General features: G+C 37.9%; 1 protein-coding gene and 1 long non-coding RNA gene across 3 annotated transcripts in view; one reads left to right on the top strand and one right to left on the bottom strand.

The window, feature by feature from the left end:
• Nucleotides 1–23,231, top strand: part of lama5 (laminin, alpha 5) — a 120,876-nt gene that overhangs the window by 42,248 nt on the left and 55,397 nt on the right. For both annotated transcript variants that reach the window (XM_067593339.1, XM_067593338.1), the window contains exons 3-6: nucleotides 4,063–4,180; nucleotides 7,473–7,591; nucleotides 8,269–8,439; nucleotides 9,669–9,766. In XM_067593339.1, coding sequence (XP_067449440.1) covers nucleotides 4,063–4,180; nucleotides 7,473–7,591; nucleotides 8,269–8,439; nucleotides 9,669–9,766 — 506 coding nt within the window. The remainder of the gene's footprint in view (nucleotides 1–4,062; nucleotides 4,181–7,472; nucleotides 7,592–8,268; nucleotides 8,440–9,668; nucleotides 9,767–23,231) is intronic.
• On the bottom strand, nucleotides 1,047–6,010 carry LOC137185097 (uncharacterized). The gene is made up of 3 exons (XR_010928751.1): nucleotides 5,725–6,010; nucleotides 1,675–1,906; nucleotides 1,047–1,338 (listed from the first exon to the last, which is right to left on the bottom strand). It is a non-coding gene; the product is annotated as an uncharacterized lncRNA (long non-coding RNA).

The raw sequence follows: 23,231 nt of genomic DNA on the forward strand, positions 1-23,231 counted from the left end.
CTCTCTCTCTCTTTTCACTCTCCTCACACCCTCTTCCTATCGGACCGCCACCGCCGGAGGAAAATAAATAGATATATATATATATACAAATATTCAAATACTGATTTTTGCTGTTCGTATACCATGGCAACAAACGGAGCTTTGAAGCCTCAGAAGTTAATTCAGTGGTTTATATGCAAGTTTTTGGTTGAGAGCAAAGGAATCCAAATGGCTCTTTTAAAACTAGGTGGCCAAAAATATTGGATGTAGACAAAGCTGGGGGTTCGTGTCTTGCAGGTGTAAATGTAGGCTAAGTGGATCGTTGCCTTGACGATTAAAGACTACATTTTTCACTGCACTTTCTTTCAGTTTTTTACAGAAGTTATACCGACACGTTCAAAGGAGGGAGCCATCGCAGTGGATGATTATCAACGTCAAAGCGCCGCAGCTTTGAGTCAGGACAGAAGTTCAGTTCAGAGCAGATCACCTGATTTTTTTTTTTTTTTTCTCTCGCATGTTCAGTCGTGTGTTTCCACTTAGAAACGTCTTCTGTTCAAAAGGATCTGCTCAGAGTTCGCTCCCTGAACAGGTCAAAATTTAACCCTGAGATCAGTGGAATGCTTCTGGATTTTTCTTTCAATATCTTCGGGCCCCCGAGGGACGTGTAGAGGCCTTGCTTTCTGTTTCCTGTCCTTCAGATCTCTCTCTTACAAACACACATGTACACATATTCTTATATATATATATATACACAGTGTGTTTGGAGAAGCCTCCGTCTGTCGTTGAGCCAATGTTTGGTGGATACATATGAAGTAGAATTCTTTCATTTGATCATCTAAAAACAAAGTTACAGCGGATAAAGAAATCTCTAATAACCGTTTTTTTGACCGTAGGCTACAGATGATTTAATTATTTGCTTCTTGTTCATATTGAAAGATATTCCAACATAGTTTGTGTCTTTTTGGGGAATGAAAGACACATTTTACTCACTTTTTACTCAGTTTGAGTCTTTTTGTTGTTTCTGAAGTTGTCGAAATTACGTCAGAAGTGTGATTGGAAGTTGAATAATTATTCTTCTATTCTTTCTAGTAACCGAGTACAAATGGTATGGTAGGAATGGAGGATTGATGGATGAACTCGAGTCTCCTCTGTCAACAAGAGAAAAGATGACACGTTCCTCTCCTCCTCCATTCCTTCATCATCCTCTTCTCTCATTCCTCAGCCTGAAACACACACTTGTGGCATTCCTCAGTGATGGAGGAGTAGTTGTAGTGTTTGTGTGCTTTGCCTGTTGTCGTCACCTCAGACAGAGCTGGCCCGTCAAAAGGAGGAAGTCTGGAGATCACAGGCCGAACTCAACTGTGATGGATGATGAAAGAGAGAGAGAGAGAGAGAGAGAGAGAGACAGAGAGAGAGAGAGTGTGTGGTGAGACAAAGAGCAGCTTGAACTTGTAGGAACATGAACAGAAAGCGTTTTTTTTTACACACAAGCAGTTTGTCTACATCAGCTCCGTGCAACTTTTACACTGTAAAGTCTAATGTTGCGTCTGTTGCATCAGGACTGTATGTGCACACAGAAAATGTACATTTGAAGGCACCGCAGACACATTCGGAGGCAGTGGAAGGAGATAAACACATTCAGATAGATACAGTTTTGCTCTTTGAAGCAGCAACAGAGAGAAATGTTTCACATACCTGGAAATTTCTCCCAACAAATTTTAAAGCTGTAAAAATGTGTTTGTTCTTCACCACAAAAGTTAAATTCCTGCACAGTCCCTGTTGTTGCAAGAGATGCAAATTTATTTCAAGAATGTCTCATCGACTGTCTCATCTCGTACTTGTGAAGCCATTAAAAAGGCATCTTAGCATTAAATATTCATTCAGTATGTGTGATAAAACTTCAAGGAGGATCTGGAAGAAGCAGAATCTATAAAAAAGATATATAAAGAGATGTCAGTTTGAACCTTTGTTATATATATATATAACTTTGAAACATTACAGCTCAAGAGACAATGACGTAAACTGTAAAATATTAAAGAAGTATTAAAGAAAATGATCAAAGAAGGAAAAAAACAGCACAACATACAGAAGAAAATTGAAAAAAAGGTCAAATGTTTGAATATAAAATGACAGAATCAAAGCGACAGGAAGCTTTGTGCTTCAACCTATCAACCGTTAAAGCCGAGGCTCTGAAACACTCGTTTGCATCTTTAGACTTTAAATCATAATCTTTTAAAAAATGAGGAAAAATGCTGGTTGTCTGGTTGCATTTAAAATTAAAGATGTCACGTAGAAATGTTTCAGGCTTCACCCTAAAAGTCAAAAAGTACCCATCGTCAAATCTCATTTTGTCAGTCGAATTACAGTCCTGCATTTCATGAATGATGTCATCAAATCAATCTCTTTATTTGTCCCCTGAGGAGAAAAAAATGGTTGTGTAGCAGTGAATCAAATGTTCCTGTAAGCTGTCAAACTGTTCTCACCCTCAATTTATTTAATGAAAACAAGAAAGAAACAACGACAGATTTTTAATGTTAGAAAAAGTGTTGACTTGTGAGATATTTCCTCTGTCTATAATAAAACACAGTTTCATGTATCATGAGGAATATTTTGGCATCAAGTGCAGCATTTAAACTCAAATATTAAGTCAAGAACCCAAGAGAGATGATAATGTGAATAGTTTCAATTACTTACATACATACTAAAATCATCACAGCTATCAACACACACACACACACACACACACACACACACACACACACTCAGAGGAGGCGATGGTGATTCGTTATAATGTTATTATGTGCGTCATTATGTTATTTCAGTGTGTTCTGTTTCAACTGGGGAGTGATTTCAAGGTCTGACAGACAAAACAGTGCAGCTGAGCTCTCTCTCTCTCTCTCTCTCTCTCTCTTTCTCTTTCTCTCTCGCTAAACCCATGAGAGCAGTTTGTCATCACCGTTTAACCAGCCTCAGGGCCTTTCAGGAAATGAATGAGGGATGACAAACGAAAAGAGAAGAGGCTACGGTCGAGCTGAAACCAGAGAGTCTCTATGTGATGGAGAGTGTGTGATGAAGGGAGCATCTGGTGCTCATTAGTGACAGGAATCAGCTTTTTTTTTTTTTTTTGACTCGTGACATGTAACACGACGTGATAGATCGAGACGTACTGTAGTTGGTTTTGATGTGACGTCTCCTCGGAGGGGAGAAGTTTCACAGGTCAACCGTTCGGGGTCGTCGCAGGGGTCGACGAGGCGGCTCGCTTTTCCTGTTGTTTTCTCTTCTCTTTACCCGCTTTTTTTTTTTGTTTCCCCTTTAATTTCTCATCCTTTCCTTTCCTCCTCTCTCGGCTTTGCTTCTCTGCTCTCTAAATGAACATTAAACTGCATTTTAAATCTTAATTAAACATATTTTAATCCATGAAGGATGCATTGATCATCCATCCATCATTTTCATCCTTTAATTCTTGCATCGACAGCTCTGATTTTAAAGGCTGAGATTAGAGTCAATCAATCAAAAGAAGATAATCTGCAACAATTTTAATAATTGATTAATTGTTTCAGTGATTTTTCAAGGAAAATACACCAAAAATCCTTTTCAAATGTGAGGGTTTTTTGCTTTTCTCTGTTTTGTATCGTTGTGAAGTGAATTCTTGTTGGGTTTTAGACTGTTGGTCAAACAAAACAAGATATTTGAAAGTCATCTTGGGGGCTCGGAGTAATTAATGGACAGTTTTTACAGACCTTTTTGACATTTTATAGACTGAACGATTGATTGATAATGAAATATTGTTAGTTGCAGCCCCAAAGTTTTGTAAAAAACTGAGCTTCTTCTGTGATTTTTCTTGTGATGAATGCATGAATAAAGAAACAGAAACTGGTTTTATTCCTTTCAAGGTGAATATTTTTATAAGTATTAATATATTTGTATTTGTGTTGTGTGTATTATTACCTTAGAGGTCATTTGTAATGTTGAGTAAATCACTCGCTTCATTTAGCTGCAATGTTCAGGAACAATCCAACAATAACTATGTTTGAATATGTAATTTAACAGGAATTTCTTCTTCTTCTCTTTGTGTCTCTGCAGCTCTTTCATGTGGCTTACGTGCTGATTAAGTTCGCCAACTCTCCTCGTCCGGATCTCTGGGTTCTGGAGAGATCCATCGACTTCGGGTTGACCTATCAACCCTGGCAGTACTTCGCCTGTGAGTAGAAGCACACAGACACTATTCACCTATACATCACGTACATACACACGTGTGAGAGTCCAGATGTTTGGATGTCAGGACCAAACCGAGTGAGATTCCATCAGCATCACTTCATGCTTTCCTAACCTCCCTCAGGGCGGGATTTAATTCTCCCTCTAATCTCAGAGTGAAACAGCAGCCCCGAGGGAAGGCGGCTGATTGGTTGGTTGGTTTGTTGGTCAGATCGGAGGGGAGTTGAGGGGTTTGGGGAGAGGGGGGGTCATTACATCAAAGAGCTGCCAGCTGATTGGTTACGGCAGCTGTCAGTCCAGGTGAGCTGGAGGGGAATTCCAGGCATGTCTGCCAGCAGGTCGCAGCTTGATGTTCACCTGAGTAAAACAGACACGGGGGGGGTTTGGGTCTGCTTCTTGTGTGTGTGTATATGTTTTAACAGTAGTAGTGACCTGGCATTAATTTGCATCATTGAAAGCTGATCCAGGTCTCCAAGAAGACGGTGGTAGATAACTGAATTCATGATGGTTTGTAGGACATCTTAACTGTGAAATCCTTCAGTAAACTTCACCTTTACGCTGACGATTCACCTCAGTATGTTCTCACCGTTGAATATGTTGATGAAGGCTAATATACCAGTATACTCACAGGAGCTTAATCATTATGTTTACATGCACTTAAGTAACCAGCTTACAGTTTGCTTTCTCAAGAAAGCTGATTTCTGAAGTGTTAAGTAAACAAGAAACTTGATTTTCACAGCTAAATTTCTCCTGGAGAGCACCGGCTTTTAACAAGTGTGTACATCCATAACAATAGACTGCAGGCAGAGAAAGCACATTATAGATCACAGATCATTACACGGTGCAGTATGTCCTCGTATTTAAAATGATTCCATCCAAACTGAAAACTAAAGCTAAAACAATGTTAACTGTCCGTTTGCCTGTCAGGCTGCTCCGACACGGACACACACACACACCAAAACAATGGTTACCTGGTTACTGATCTGCTGCATGTATGTGTAGATTTACAGTAATGTGGTTGTTACGCCCAACCCTCGGTCAGCCCTACAACAATCCACCATTTACCCAATTTAAAACTCTTAACAACCTTGTAAAACACCCAAACCATGGGATTATTAATGAAAAACATACAAAACAACCAGAACACTAAATAAATGCTGTAAACAATTAAAATACAACAGAAAAACTAAAAAACATAAAATCCCAGGCTGAGAGGACAGACCAGCACAGTCCACAATCAAGAAACCTCAACCTCTTCCTCTCTGGGCCAGGTGCATCTCATTGTGGACTGATTGTAGATGGGCAGAGCAACAGACAGCAGGCAACACATATGAATGTGTAAATGTGTTCCCTGCACTGAATGTCTGTCTGCTCAGGGTTGTTCATACCAGATTAAGAGGTCAGTGAAAATAGTAGATCTTGAATTTTCCTTAAAAAAAAAAGAAAACAGTAAAACTGAGTAAAGTTAAAGACTATGCAGCCAGAAACCAGTCACGACACATTAAAAATTTAGTTTGTAGAGTACATTACCAAACACTTTCTGCTGTTTAGGAGTTGATCTTTTTCTGCTCTGATGTTTCAATTAATCACACGTCTTAGTTATGTTGCGTACTTGCCTGAAAATGATAGAAATCTTATTTTTTATTAATGTGTCAAACCTTCTTGGCCTAAAAGCATCCAAAAGCAGCTGAAATGAAGGTCAAATGATATAAGCTGTAGACTGACACCGGCTCACAGCTGACCTTAATCCTGCTAACTGGAGCTGATTTTCAGCTCAATCCTGCACTCCCAAAATCCAGCAGCCATGTTTGTACCAGAGCTGATCATCGTTAACCTGACTCAGCTGACAACCTGGAGTCTTTACCTCCATCTTTACCTGAAAACTAAATAATTTGATGTTTTTAACAGTTTTCTCTTCACCAAGTTGAATGAACTGTACTGTAGATGCGTTTTATAGGTTCACATGACGACTGTGGAGCAGCATTGATGAAAGAAGCTTCTCCAACATGAAACAGTCAGAGAGAAGACAGGATAGTAAATAGCAAAGAATAAATCGGTGTTGACCTCAAAGCTTTAAATCTCAGAACCATTTGACTTGGCTGCAGCTGTTAGACACACACACACACACACACACACACACACATATGCACAAATAAACTCCAGTACGGCTGGATTCGGCATCTTGGCATTATACAACCAGAGTTTCTCTCCTCCTCTTTGTCTTGTTGTTCACGGTTATTCACTCTCCTTCTATGTCAGGACGAATCTTAAGATAAAGTGAAACTATTGCAGGAATGTCTCTTCATGAAGAAACAATGTGACTTCTGACTCAGGCTGAACTTCTCTCTCATACTGTCAAACATCCTTTTACAGTTTAATGAATTCATTAAAAGACTGTGGATGTCTGAAGCCAGAGAAACAGAACGATATTTATACAGTGAAATAAAATTAGATGATCACTGAAACTTGACCTCACAACTGCTCAACATATGGAAAGTCTTTGTCACATTAGCATTTATATACTGGGAGCTTATTGGTAGCATACTTAACTCAACTTTTCTTTATACAGCACAGCACCTGAAACACAGTTTATCTTCACAGCACAGAGAGAGAAAGAAACAGAAAAAAAAAGTAGAGAGAGCGATGAACACATAACATCTTTTTCATTAAGATCCAACCAACCGTGTAGACTCTCCAGATTGATATCTTTTATATCTGATTTCTGTAAAGCGGCTGAATTTTGGATTATTTCTATTGCTTTAAGAGTTTAGTTTATTAACAGAACACTAATCAGCTACAATTTTGATAATTGGTTGTCATTTTTCAAGCAAAAATGCTCCTTCAGAGTTACTGTTTAACGTCTTTATTGCCTAAATGATTCACTGATGGATTAAAAAAAAGAAAATATAGTCAGATCCTGGATTTGGGGTTTGAATCAGGTTTACAGCAGGCTGGGTTTAAAGAGTTATACCGTGTCGGTGTAGTCAGTGGACGCTGATTATTGTCACTTCCAGCTGTTGTGAAGTTGTAGCTGAGGTGTATATTTAAGGAGGGGTGTCGGGTTAAACATACAGCTCGACCGAGTCGGACCCTCCTCTAATTATTACACTGAGACACATCATTAAAATGCCACAAGATGGTTTAAACTGCTGAAGTTTTAACACGAGGGGACCTTCACACGCTTCCAAATATGTGGTTGTAACTGATTATAAGCTTTTCTTTTCTTCTCTCCCCCCTTTCTCTGACTCTTTCTCATCTGTCTGTGTGTGTGTGTGTAGCCTCTAAGTCGGACTGTATCGAGCGTTTCGGACAGAGGTCCATCGAGAGAATCAACAATGATAACGACATCGTTTGCACCACTGAGTACTCGCGTATAGTGCCGCTGGAAAACGGAGAGGTGAGTCTGTGTACGAAACACTCACATAATACTCCGTCAGTTCACTGTTTGGTCCATAAAATGCAAGAAAACAGTGAAAAAATGTGCGTCACAGTTTCCTAAAGTCCAAGGTGATGTCATCAAATTTCCTGTCCAAAATCCAAACATATTGAATTTACTATCACACAAGATACAGACTAGAAGCAAATCCTCACAAATAACAAGCTGGAACTGGGACATGTTTGGCAGTTTTGCTTTAAAAATGACTTAAACAACTCAAACGTGAGGATTTGCTGCTTTTTTCTTGTCTTATTTGAAACTGAATATTTGGAGTGTTGGTTGGACATAAACAAGCGATTTAAAGACGTCACCTTGAGTTCTGGAAAACTGTGAAAGACGTTCATTTTTCTCTAATTTCTGACATTTTATAAAACCAACAATTAATCAATTTCTTGACAAAAAAATCAGCAGAATAATCAATAATGAAAGAAATGGTTTGTTGCAGCCCTGTTGTTGTTTTGTCCTTTTTCAGAGATCAGGAACATCATTATAATTTTACTGTAAATCTGCCACAGATTGCAAAAAAAAAACCAAAACAACAAAACTAGTTTTGTGCTTGATTTGGTTGATGTTATCCCTCCCAGTGCTTACTGGAAATCTCAGGCTGTAATGTTTATGTTTTCCTCCTCTTCTATCAGATCGTGGTGTCCTTGGTGAACGGGCGTCCCGGAGCGATGAACTTCTCCTATTCGCCAGTGCTGAGGGAGTTCACCAAGGCCACCAACATCAGGCTCCGCTTCCTGAGAACCAACACGCTGCTGGGTCACCTGATGGGAAAGGCTCTCCGCGACCCCACCGTCACCCGCAGGGTAAAACAACGCAAGACATTGATTTAGTAATGATTGACAGCAAGAGCATAAGACTTACTTCTGAATATAACTTACATTACTGGCTGTTTGTAGCTCCATATATGTAAAAAATATGTTTTATGGATGTAAATATCAATTTTCTGATACAGTGTTTTAAGTACTTTACATTTATGAACTTCTTAATTCCGCTTAAATCACCCTAAGCTCCACATATCTTTTAAGGGAGAAGCTCCATTTATTCCACATCTCATGATAATATCACATACCATATCTGTACCTGCTTAATTTAATGAAGCTATGTGGCTTAAGGCAGTTCAGACTTTGCAGGTTGCAAAATGTGAGGTGCACTGCCTTTTTTGTCGAAGCCTACAATTTAAAAAAAGAACAGCTGGCTGCATCTTTTTTTAATTATTGCTAGGCAACCACTGAATCACCTGTACCTTAGCCTAACTGTTATTTTACTGTGAGGTAAACTCACTCCGGGCCTGCTGCTTTCTGTTCACATCATGGTAACTACGGTCGGTAAAGTCCTATAGCTCCAAGTATCCAGCAACAGCTACCACTAGTTTGGGGGAAAAAAACGCTAATAACATTAGGCATTTTTCTGCTCTGAGTTTTCTCAACATGAGGCGTTCAGGGCGCATAGTGCAACAAATGTGAGGCACTCAGCAACACAAAAGCAGTGAGCAAAAAGCTTCACTCTAATTGAAAACAATCACAAAAAGCCTCCAAAGGGCTGCTAAAACGTGCTCTGTCTGATCAGGGTTTAAATGTGTAAATGTTTTTTAATCTGGAGAATTTCAGCAAATGACACATTTGGTATTTCTGGAAACATGATTCAGGATTTTCACTATAATTTAAAGGAATAGTTTTGGGAAATATACTCACATGTATTTGCCATCTCGCTGAGATTCTAATGTGAAGATTGATACCACAATTGTTGATTAAACAATCAGCCTTACAGGTGTTGGAAGGTGTATTTTTTAACTTTGGAAAGAGCCAGGTTAGCTGTTTCCCTCAGCTATTTCCCAAACTTTTTTTTTTTTTTTTTGAGTTGTTGGTTTAACTTGCAAACGGCGGGTCCAGAGAGTTAGCATCAACAAATGAGAATCTGATGTGTCCTATATAGATCCAAAATTTGTGTTTAGCTTTAACATTTAATTAAAACATTATAAATGGCAACATGTTGGTAATGACTCATGTTGTGTACTATTATTATTTTTCTACAGTATTACTACAGTATCAAGGACATCAGTATCGGAGGACGCTGTGTGTGTAACGGTCACGCTGAGGCCTGCAACGCCAAGGAACCCAACGACCCCTACAAGTAAGACACAAATCTGCACCCAGCCTTCAAAGGATGAATGAATATCACACACACAATCAGAGTGCACTGTCATGACTCACAGACCTGCAGAACACCAACATTGTTTTGACTCAACTTATGAAGTTTAGCTACGTGTGTGTGTGCGCGTGTTTGTTTGTATGCTCGACTGAACAAAGATGAAATCTCGGTAAACACAGCAGGTCATAAAAATGATTTATATGATATTACAGAGACTCAGATGCGTCTACCTGCTCACACACACACACTCATCTCTGCAAAAAACACATCACTAAATTCATGCCTCTGAGCTATGACTGATCTGAAGCGCCATGGTTTTAATTATTTTGGTTGTGGTTTCATTGGGTGCCAGCTTTGTCTATCTTTACCTGCATACCTTTTAACACGAATAAGTGTTCAGGAACGAGTCAGAAATCAGTTTGAGAGTCTACAGATGGAAATCAAATTCATTCCATTTGTGTCAAATCTGAAGCAGAAAGCTAAGTCAGAACAAATGAAGTGTCTAGTGCCAACTCGACATTTGTAATCAATTAAAATATCCTGTCAGTGGAATATTGCTCTTTTATTGGATGAAGACCAGTGTCAGTTATGATTTCAGGTTACTTAAATACAAATTTACAATGCAAATTCACATTTACAGTCATTGAAATAATCAGAATAATCAGAAGAACAATTGATCTAAACAAAATAAAAGGGACAAAATGGACCAGAAATAAATATGTGTGAAAGTATATAAAATTCTTGGAGTGGCATTTCCTCCACTAAAGTCCCTATTTTCTATGTCAGGACACATGAGTTTGTGCTTATATACCAGGGTCAAGGTGTGTTCAAATTTTTGTCCATTTTGTAAAGTGTGTTTGTAGTCAGTTTAACTCAAGGTTAATTTAGTTTCACTGGCATGATGATGGTGTATTGTTGCTAGAGTTAACTGCTGTTTAATATACCTTAAACAGCAGTTACATACAGTGTGTACATGCTACCTCTTGGTGAAATTTTATGGCAGCTACGGTATCAAATTTCACCGTTACGCGGATGACACCCCGATTTACATACCAATTAGACCTGATGATCGTTCACAAATTTCAAATCTTGAATTATGCCCAGTCGCTGTTACAAACTGGATGTCACAAAATTTGTTATGACTAAATGCCAGTAAAACTGAGATGCTAGTTGTTGGCCCAAAGAGCCAACTCCCTCTTCTTGCAGACCTTACTCTAAACTTCGGGGACCGCATAATTACCCAGAGCTCCACAGTTAAAAACATTGGTGTTATTTTTGATTCAGCTCACTCATTCGATGTACACATTAGGGAAAATCTAACACATGTTTTTGTTTCTTCACAACTAGATTACTGTAATGGCTTCTTCTCTGGTCTACCTAGCTGCAGTATTAAAAAATTACAACTTGTGCAAAATGCTGCCTCTAGAATACTAACTAGAACTAGAAAATTTGACCATATTACTGCAATCCTAATCTCTCTTCACTGGCTCCCAATCCAAGCCAGATCCGACTTTTAAGGTGCTTCTCTTAGCTTATAAATCACCACATGGGCTTGCACCATCATATCTTTCTGACCTCATCACCCCTTATACTCCTCCTCGTGCACTCTGATCTAGAATCAAGAAAAAAATCAGTAGGCAGTCGAGCGTTCTCCTACCGAGCTCCCTATCTCTGGAACCGGCTACCTCTTACAATCAGGGAAGCTACCTCTGTTGAAATCTTTAAATCTAGACTCAAAACATACATATTCTTGCAATCATATGACCTGCTTCAACACCAGTGGTGTGGGTTGGATATAGTCTGTATTGCTCTACACCTCGGGGTGCGTTTGTTGGGCTGTAGAACAGCTAATATCTGCATTCCTGTTATCATTGGTAGTGATGTGATAACGTGCGTGTGTCACATGATGGGCTACTTCAGATGGTTTTCTTTGTTTTGGACCCTCTTTAAATTTTCCATAATTTATCGTTTTGTCGTCCTTCCTCAATTCTTTTAATATTGTTCAGTTCTTTTAACATTGCTTTACTGCTGTTAAGCATATTGAGACACCTGGTGTGATTTTGCACTTAAAAAAAATTAACTTTAACTTACACAGACATTTAGAACAGTGTTTAAACTGCTCAAAAACTATGTTTTGTTTTGTTTTTTCAGGATGTTTGTTTCTTTTTTTTATCCTGTATTTATTTCTTCTAGCAAGAGAAACCTGTGGATGAGAATAAACATATACTGTTTAAGCTTTGACAGATTCACAAAAATATCAAATGAAATGAAAAGCAGTTCTTATTTTTGATTGCGACAGTAGAGAAATGTGTGTGTATATGTGTTAGTTTGTTTGTGTCCTTGACTGAAAAGATATGTGAAAATCTTGGTAAACACACCAGGTCATAAAAATGATTTACGATATTACATACTCAGATGCGTCTAACTATTCACACACACACACACACATATTTAAACACACACTCACTCATCTCTGCAGTTCATGCCCCCGAGCTACGACTGATCTGAAGCGCCATGGTTTTAATTATTCTGGTTGTGGTTTCATTGGGTGCCAGCTCTGTCTATCTGTACCTGCATACCTTTAATGCAATTAAGATACAAGAGAAAAACAAGAATGCAGTGAAACAAAAATGCTAATCTGCAACATTTTCATTTAGATAAATGTCTTTTGCCACCAGAGATTTGACCAAGACTCAGTTCAGGAGTGTTCAGGAACAAGTCAAAAATCATTTTGAGAGTCTACAGATGGAAAATCAAATTCATGCCATTAGTGTCAAATCTGAAGCAAGAAGCCAAGTCAGAAAAAATGAAGTGTCTAGTGCCAACTTGACATCTGAAATCAAGTAAATTATCCTCCGTCAGTGGAATATTGCTCTTCTATTGGATGAAGGCCAGTGTCAGTTTTCATTTTAAGGTTACTTAAATACAAATTTACAGTGCAAATTCACATTTACACAGTCATCTGTAAATAATCAGAACAATCAGAAGAACAAAATAAACAATCTAAATAATATAAAGTGGACAAAATGGACTACACTACACTTGTTATGTGACATGGTTGACCAGTTGCAGATGATTGTGTGACTCAGCGCAGTGAATGAAGCCTTGTGAAGGTTTTGATCAGTTCAGCCAGTGAGCACTGCAGCAATCAAAGCTGTATTTATCAAATCAACCATATATGAATATGTTAATCTCAGTTTTGTTTTGAGCATAACACAGTATAGTGTATTTTAGCAATAATACATGATGAGACTTAAGCAGTCAAACAAGCTTTATTGTCATTGTCTCAGACAAAGAAGTGGCAGATTGTAACTCCAGTCAGGTGCTGAGTCAGAGATCATATGCATATCAGATATAAAAGATATTAAATATACAATTTATGAAGAAAGAATTTGTTTTTGATTGCGACAGAAAATGCAGGGAGAGAAAAGAGGGATGACATGTGGTTTAACCCCTTTCACCAAAGTCATTGCTTAACATAAAAGATGGAAACAAAGCATATGACGGTTTAAACATTTAAACACAGAGGAACAGGACATCTGCAGGGAAAGAAATGAGGCATCTATACGTAACAGACGGGGATGACAGGAAGAGGTAAAGAGAAATTGTTACTTTCCTCAGGTAGTTTATGCGATTGCAGGGCAGAAAAATAGCCAGAGGCGGAGAGGAAGATATATTTTCTGATTACAACTTGGATCCAAATAAATTTCCTGTCTCACCTTTTTAGTTTTGTATTGTAGAGGCAGACAGAACAAGACGGAGCTTGCTCTAATACATGTGGGTGAACCATAGACTGTGTGTGTGTGTAGGTGAATTTCTTGATAAGTAGGTCTCTGATAAAGGTGGAAGTGGGCAGTGTGTTATTAATTTAATAATACGTAAGCATGTGTGTGTGTGTGTGTGTAGTTTAGCTACCTGCAGGCTGTGCGGGATTTTACAATAAGCCATCATTACTCTGTCAAATCCAACATCAGTCACACACACACACACACATGAACAGTCACATATCCGCCTATAAACATTGTTCACTGTCTGTCTTTTGTTGTGTGCATGTAAACACACACACACACACACACATGCACTCTCTCTTACCCACAAACGTACAGACGGTCACACATGTATCAACACACACACTCGTACAGACTTGTTGAAGGTCTCTGCTTCCTTGTAAAGCTGGTGATGTAACTTTTTTTTCCATGTTGTTGTACATGAGTGATTTAGGGAATTTGGGGAGGAAAGAAGGGATTTTAGAGGGTGGAGAGGGGAGACAGGGGAGAGGAGGTAAGATATATCAGATATATATATATGTTGATGTACAGTAAAAGGAAATACACAGCAACATCCCACAGGAGATATTTAATCTGTGATTTAACTGACAGTAGATAGAGAGACGCAGGTGGCTCTGTTTTTGGTTGTTAACCTGGAGGTCAGGATCTCTCCAGGGGTTGTGAGAACATATGTAAGATGAGAAAAAAAAAATGACATTACTGCCATAAAATGTTTCTCAGATTTTTTTCTTTTTTTTTTATCACATGGGAAGAGCAGCTACTTCCAGAAGTCTATAAATTCCCATTTTAAAGTTTTCTTTTAAAAGAAATTCATTTCTTAGTTTTTATTAGTACGGCATGGGAGATAGCACTAAATACTATGACACCCGTGAGCCTCAGCTGTCGTCGCTGTGCAGAAGAAGGAAGGTTAAGGTGCAAATCAGCTTTCAGACCACTTTAAGTCATGAAAAAAAATAACCTGCAATGTGAAAAGTGAACTTATTTAAACCGCTCAGTTGTTTTATCAGGTTTCTATCTTTTGCCTCAGGTCGCTGTTGGTGGCACAGTTGCGCAAACTCTTGTTTCATGTCTATTCAAGCCTTTTGAAGTACTTCAATTACATCGTATTTACTCAAGGCAGTGTCAACATACAATATAATAACGAATAAATGATGGCATATAAAAGGAATGCAGGTGCAACATGAATTACTTGAACAAAGACGAGGTGTTCGATATGAAGGTTTACATATTTCTTTGCATTTATCTGACTTTAATAACAAAATTAACTCAAACATGGAGTATTAAGTGTTCTTTTTCTGCCTTGCCGCCACCCAATCCAATGAAAAAAAACACCCTGAACAAGGTGAAACCAGTTCTCCACTTGAAAGGGAACCAAATTTACACATCAGAGTCTGTTTACAGGTGTTGGGGAGTATCACTGTATATGTGTAAACAGTAGTATAAAGCCTTTTGTGTCTCCAGAGTGAGCTCTATGAAATCTGATAAACCGCCTGAAGTATCACTTGAGTCAGTGTCGGTCGGTGGGCTGAACGCTACAAGTTTGAAAATGTAAAAAAAATTTTTTTAAAAAATCTGTGGGTGTGGAGTTACAAAGAAGTGAGGTTAGCCCGATCCCAAGGCTACATTAGACGCTACTAGCATAACACACCTCAACCTGTACAGTCGAGTGAATCGAGTTTAGTTGAGCGTTGTTGGGAAATGTAGGCACCGGTCATGTGTGGAATGAAAAAGACAATATCTCTGACAATGTTGTAGAAGTGCAAAGCTCCTCTCTTTACTACACGGCATATTAGGGGTGCAACGGATCACAAAACTCACGGTTCGGATCGTATCACGGATTTGAGTCACGGATCAGATCATTTTAGGGATCAGCAAAAAAAAAAAAGGGGGGAGGAATAAATAAAACTTTGCTTTCTTTTGTCCATGGTGTTAAATGAAAATGACATTCAAGATGACCAATGTTTAAATAAAATCTTAAAATATATAAAATACTCAAAGCTCAATTGTTAAATTAAATTGCAATATGAGGCCTGATACCTTCCTCTTTTAAACATGGTAGTGAATGAAACAACAAGTCTGTGTCCACATCATCACAACTTGATAACTTACAAACATGAACACACGTCTTGTCCTGCAGCTTGTTGAATGAGCCATAAAACAAACATTCAGCGTGGAAAAGTGCACCGCTGACGTCAGTTAGCAGCAATGTAGCTAATTAGCTGCTCAGCTGCAGCACATTAAACATCAGGTAACGTACCTACAGACGTCACTGTGGACCCGTTAGATGCTGGTTTGGTCGTTGCTCTTCAAAATCCCTGTTAACGACACGCTGTCTGTCCATTACTTGTACTTACAGCAGTTTGTTTACGTTGTCTTAAATGAGTGGGGGGCTATCTGTACGGATCATGGATCAACTACGATCCGTTGCACCACTACGGCATATAAAGCTGCTGATAGCAGCTCACAGGTAGGCAGCGCTGTGTTTTAAGGGGCCACAAGTCAAAAGACTGATGAGGAAAGTGTCAGTTTTACAGACCAACCTGCAGGGAACCACTGAACGAGATGAAGAAAAATGTAAAGATGGGATAAAGCATTGAGAAAACTGAAATATGGATGGTAGGATGTGAAGAAAAATACTGAAAAAATGGGAGAAAATTAATAAAATTGAATAATGTGGGGGAAAAGCCATGAAACAGACTGTAAAACTCATTGAAGAGTGAAACATAGAGGTGAGAAAAGGAAAGCAAATGTTGAAACTAATGTCAGTGTCAATACATGATGGATGAGAAGAGAAAAGAGGGGGAACCTTTGAGAAATGAAGAGGAAAAAGCAAACATTGCAATTGAAAAAATAAAAGAGAACATTTTAGAACAGGTCTTTGGTTACAGGTGAGACAGTGATTGATAAATTTTAGTGGTTGCATTCCACAGTCATGCTCTCTGCGACTTGGATAGAAATGTAATCATCATACCTTGACATCTTGACAGTATTCCTGCCTCGGGGGGTTTAACACGCCGATTTGTTTTTTCTTCTTTAGCCCTGTCAGATACACGGATATGCTTAACTACAGGATGTGTATGTTAAATCTCAAATTTTATCTTGTTCGGAAGTTGAAGGTATGCAGTTTGAGGCAGTTTTTCCACTATTTCTCGACAAGAGGAGTTTTAGTCGTGCTAACATTTCTGGTTCAGTGATATTAGACGGAAGCTCAGTGAGAGACGAGAGAAGATGTGAAGCTTAATGCTTCACTATTAAACTGTTAAAAAATAAACTCCAGGTAGCCAAGTTCAACCGTAACCATAATAGCTTTAAAAAAAATCATTATTACGTTTAAATATTTTATTATTTCATCTTACGTTCACCAATAACAGCTGACTTTGGAATTGATCGTCTTAAAGGACCATCAATCATTCTTACAGCTTCATCTATAATGTTGGAAAGCCTAAAACTAATATCTGCATTGCTTAAAGGCGACATACTGTATGCTTTCTGTGGTTTTCTGTTATTTATATACTGTTATGATGTCAGATATCTATGTTAGACATGGTCAAACTTCCAAAACGTGAGGTTAACGTATGTAGAAATGCTCCCTGTATGTCTAAAAAAGTTTTCTCTATTTTGTCAGCTCATCGTCCATGCCCATAAATGGCCGTCTGTCCGTAGCCTTGGTTGCTAAGGTTGTTGATAAGGTTTCTCCATGTGTTGTTTGCGTTGTCCACACTCATATTTCGGCACAAACATGTACAGATGTATTAGAGAAGTTGACATTTTGAGTAAAGAACAAGAAAAAGTAGTGAAATCTTGCTACTATAGTTTGTTTATTGCTACTATAGTTTGTTTATAGTTTGTTGGTGTAGCCTCCTCAGCTGGCCAATCAGAACAGAGTGGGCTCATCAGGAGGCGGGCCTTAGAGAGACAGGAGCTAAAACGGCCTGTTTCAGACAGAGGCTGAACTGAGGGGCTGCGTAAAGGGCCAGTATAAGATAAATAAGGAGTTTTTTGAACTTTAAATCATGCAAAGATATTCTAGTAGAGCCCCAGAATAAAAATACAGACCTAGAAATGTGCATGATATGTCCCCTTTAAACTGTTAATTATGATAATTTCTAGATAATAACAAACTATTTTGACTCCGAGGATGTTTTGTGTTTTTTTTTACCTTTACATGAATAGATTTTTGACACGACTTTTTACTGAAGTAAACTTTTATTCAAGAAATCTCTTTGAGATCTTTTGCAAGAGAGACCTGAGAACAGATTACATATAACAAAACACAAAACAATCATCGCACACGGACACATTAAATAAATGCACCTGACTTCAGCCTGAGTACCCCAACACTTCTCCATCATAATACAGTCTGTGTTTTGTGGCCTTTAAACTGCAACCCGAGTTTCTCTCAGTCGTGATGATATCAGCAGTGCAGCTGCGGGTCGAACCATTCAGTCACCTGCTGCCTTTAAACACAGACCTGCTTTACTCTATAACACACCTGCTGGATATAACAACCTTAAACAAAGTCCAGCGATGATTTAAGTTCTCGCATCAAGTAAAAGCTCTACATTCCTTCTCTCTGACGCACACCAGACCAGCGAATCTCTGAAAGCTTGATGAGGTCAGGAGGAGATTTATTTGAATTCCTTATATCGTGTTCCCATCAATCAAACACCTGTGTACATGGTACAAGAGTAAATATCTGTAATAAATGTATTCAAACCTAACAATGATTGCATGATTCAAAGGGTATTATTATCAACCTTTTGAAAGTATGAAGAATATTTGAAGATTTTTCCATTAAAAATATAAATCACATTGCAGCAGATCAATCCACATCTCTGCTCTGACTGTTTAAAATACCAGAATTTCCCCTGAATCACATATTTATATCCACTGCATTATAACAAATATAATCGTTTGAATGCCTTTAACAAAGCAGAGATTTTATTTGAAGAGTACTTTAAACAGTTTGAAAGGCTTCATCTTTTCCATTAATGTTAATCATTGGTTTATGTGTGTAATACCCAGCTGAGTCACAAATTAAACACTTGTCTGTCTCCTGAAGCTCAGTCTATTCTTAGATAAAGCAGCTGAATCTCAAGGTAAAATCCATCCAAAGTCTTTTTTATCTTTTTATTTATTTTACTGATAAAGATGTAGGCTCATTCAACCTTCAGCACCATGTTAGCTTTCAGTAAAATATGTCTGGACTGGAGCTGATTGTGAAGAGCTCTGAACGTCTATTAACAACCTCCTCTTCATTCTTTCCTAACTTTACATTTTTCTTACTTGTTCTCTTTTTTTAGTATCTGTAGGGTTTGGTGAATTATTGGTTTGTCAGCTACAAGTGAGGTATTACAGGTGTGTGATGAGTCTAATAACTGCTCATGTTATAGTGAAAATGGTTCAAATAAACCTACAGATGTACTTGTAGTGGCTCTCAGTCAGTTCAGTAACATTTTAAAGTAAAGTGAAATGTCTGAGAGATAGGTCTATGTTCTTATCTAATGGTTAGTTAAGTAAAAACTGACTATAAACTGTCTTTTTTTAAGTTTTAGTCTCAATTCCAAAACCCTGTTGGAGATTGAGGAGCATCAACTCTGTTACCTAGCTAGCCAGCGAGTTAATTTAGCAGACACTGATGCTAATCTTAATAGCTTAGCCTATTTTTGGGTGTTATAGATGTGAAGAATACTACAATCAAATTGAAAAAAAAAAAGAAGAAAAGAAGTACCAACATTAGAACATTTTCTCATAGACTTCCATACAATCGGACTTCTTTTTGGAGCCAGTGGAGTCGCCCCCTGCTGGCCATTAGAGAGAATGCAGGTTTGGTTTCATTTTTCAGACCCGCAACTGCCCGCTTGGATCAGAAGCCTGATGGTGCTGGATAATGGATAATAATCTAAACATGTAAAGTGCCTAAAACCTTTGCACAGTGCTGTATTTAGCATTTATATCAGTACGTACTTCATAGTATTGCATAGAATTGGAAAGTACGTTAGCTCTCAGTCACAGCTATAATTAACTTTGATATAATTTATGTACTATATTCGCTAAGGGATAAACTTCTCCTGCAGTTCCTTCCTCCTTTTCCTTGATTGTTATCTGAACACTTTGCTGAAACCCCTAGGAAAAGTCTGTTTTCTCTTACTCCCCCAGCATTTGCAGTTATACACACACACACACACATTCAGACACAATTACATTTGAATACACACACACACACTCACATACACCAGCTGTGCTAATGAGTAATCCAGATGTAGCCTCACCTCTCTGAGCTGTGATCCTGAACCAGAGGTGATGTAGAAAAGTGAAACCAAATGCTGCAGAACAAAATAAACTACGTCCAAATAGCCAACTGGCAAGAATATGATGCCTGCACATACTTTATATATCTAATCAGGCATAAAATGCTAAAATACCAGGCTAAAGCAGTATTTACTCCCTCTTTAATAAGGAGTTTATCATATATCTGGATGTTTGGGTCCTGATGTCGGTTGCAGCAGCTGTATGTAAGTTCAAACTTAGCTTAGTTATAACCAAAGTGTCTAAGTGTAGATTAATGCATCACTAAATTAAAGCTGGTTGCACCACACAATCTAATTCTTACGTAGAGATGAATTGTAACTAAATATTTACAGCTACTAACTGGCAGGTGAAACTGTTGTGTGTACTAGTTGAATGAACCAGCTGATAAAACTAACGTTAGCATGCAAAAAACAAAAAAACCACACACTATATACCTCACATTACAAAACGTGCCAATAACTAAATGACCGAACAACGTCAGTTAGCTTAGCATAATCTCACTGTAAACTGCATGAATACTACTAATTCTTAAATACACATTTTTCTCCAGGTATGTAAATATGTCGTACCTACATTAACAAAGGATTGTCAGTTACATTAATTACATTTTTTGGCCCCTAAAACTATTATTTTTGGAAGTTATGTTACAGCTCGTGATGCTACAGTGACTTCCTTTTTACATAGTTAGTTGCTTCTCATTGGACGATGCTACAGATGTTTCCCTAGCAACTGATTTACACATTACTTAAATGTTTATTAGATAAGACATTTCTTAAGTTTTGATGGTGCAACCTGATTTAGTAAATCACTGGTTTGAAACTAGCTAGTTTCTAAGAATTTAAGAAGGACTTAACGTGCTAAAGTAATAATAATAATAATAATAATAATAATAATAATAATAATAATAATAATAATAATAATAATAAGCTTTATTTATAGAGCACCTTTCATGACATAAAATGCAGCTCAAAGTGCTTTACAAAAGAAATGTAAAACATAGATACAGTTATATACATATGCACAAACACATAGCAACACACACACACGTACATATATATATATATATATATACACACATACATAAACATATACATACATATACACACACACACATACATATAAACGGGATAAATATCAGTTAAGACATAGTAAAGTAGTGATCTCCTGCCGAGTAATGATCATAGAGTGTATCAATTACATTATACATATCTTTATTTAATGTTTTCATGCTATCCTGAGACTGTTGTAAATCAATCTTTTCATATTAAAATGCTTTGTACCTCCTACAGTTGATTATAGCAGCTGCACACTATAAGGTGTGACATTAGCACACACCTTATACACCTAGTTACTTTTTCTTTAACATTACATTTACACTAAAAAACACATTAATTGTAAGGAAAACATTCCTTAGCTTGTGTGTGCAGCTTCAGTGAATTACAGTCGTGCCCAAATTAGTCTCGTGAGATGTATCAATGTGCTTCTGAAACCTCTCCGATGCCACGAAAGGGGAGTGAAGCCAGGACTCCAGAAACTAGCCTCGCTCATAAGGGTACTGTATATTTAGGTTGACTGTGCACTCGTTGTGGGCTACTCATCATCGGCCTGCAGACACTCTCTGTTAAACTGTCATACATTATCATGGGCAGTATAAACACTCTGTGCAGTTAAATACATACCAGCTTGCAGAAACAGATTAAAGCGAACATACTGTATGAAATCTGAACTATACAACTAGAGCCATTAAAGCACCGCAGTGTGGTTGAATTACACATAATTGTGTTTTTAGAAGATATTTTAGATGTCAGTCTAACCAGCTCCGCAACAAATTACAGTGTTAGAATCAGTTTTAAAATGCAACTACCAGATTGGAGGCATTAGCACAAGAGTCCTGCAAAGTTTGGAGTATTTCAGTTTGTCATTTTAGCACATCTGAAGTTTATAAGCAGTATGTAAGCGATACCAACCTCTGGACAACGGCTCAGTTTTTTAATAAAATAATGCCTATAAAAGAGAACCTCTTTATGTTTCTGATTCTATGATCTGCCTTCAGCTTTACACATCCAGGGGAGAAGGTCTCAATATAAACGTGTGAGGTTCTGTGTGCGTCTGCGAATGTGAGCGTGTATGCATGCAAGAGCAGATATGTGAAAGTATACACTTCTTTTCGCAGCACCTATCGGGCCCCCAGAGATATTACAAACACACAGTCCTATACATCCGTCTGCCCCCCCCCAAAAAACCAGCCGCAAATACTGACAGACGCACAGAGGACACGAGGTTAAGTTTAATTTCAACAGATTCCTGCTTTCGTTTAAACACACACACCTGACAGAGTGACAGAGAGGCCCCGAATCTGCTCTGGTCTGTGTCTGTGTGATATAGACTCAAACACAGATTCAGCTTTTTGAGAGAATTATTGCGGTTTGTGCGTTCAGTGTAACAAAAGATCTCCAATTCTCTGTCTTAGAAAAATTACATTTTCCCTTATGAACATAAAGGGATTAGAGGACATCTCAAAAATAAACAAACAAATAAATATGCAAATATGCCAACTTAGATACTGTACATTATGTTCAATTTAAGAGCAGCACTTAAGGTCAATCACTCACCAATAAACTTGCATAAAAAAGGTGGAACAATTACAGAATTCAGAGCACAAAGTACAAATAAATGACTGTTTTCTCTCTGCTGCAGATGGTGGAAGCGAAGAGTTTGAAATATTAGTTCCTGACGCTTATTGGCAAGCAAAATTATTTCTACTTATTTATGAGAAATAGAAGCAAAAACAATAAAGCAGGAAACTTCACTCTTGACCTTAAAAACTTCAAAGAAACAAAAATGTAGCCGCTTTATTAATTTTTTAGCTAATTTAGTTGCTTTTTCCGTAGCTTTCAACCACATCTCACAGCCTTCAGTGGATGGAGTTTGTCCAGTTTGAACTAAGTATCCAGTTTTATTGATTTAGTCTTACTGTAATTTAACTTTTTTTAAAGATAGGAATAAAATTCTGTTCAGGAAATAATTAATGAGAACATAGAATAGCAAACTGTGTATTGTAATATCATGAATATTACTGTATTGTTCTGTACTATATCAAACAGAAAACACATGTTAATACTGTATGTGTGTGCTTGTAATGTCAAACTATTACAGATTTACAAATAAACGCAAAGCTGTAATTCAGCTGAATAGCCTTTATAGCACTGACCGCCAGTCAGGAAGCTGCTGGTCCGCAGCTAATGATCAAAACCAGGAAGTAGTGAATTTGGGTGGAAACCCTCCATTGAAAGTCATTTCCCTAAAATGCTTGAGTGGAGCTGATCGCCAGGGAGGAACAGAGAGCC

Source organism: Thunnus thynnus, chromosome 6 (assembly GCF_963924715.1).
Source record: "Thunnus thynnus chromosome 6, fThuThy2.1, whole genome shotgun sequence".
Classification (NCBI taxonomy): Eukaryota; Metazoa; Chordata; class Actinopteri; order Scombriformes; family Scombridae; genus Thunnus; species Thunnus thynnus.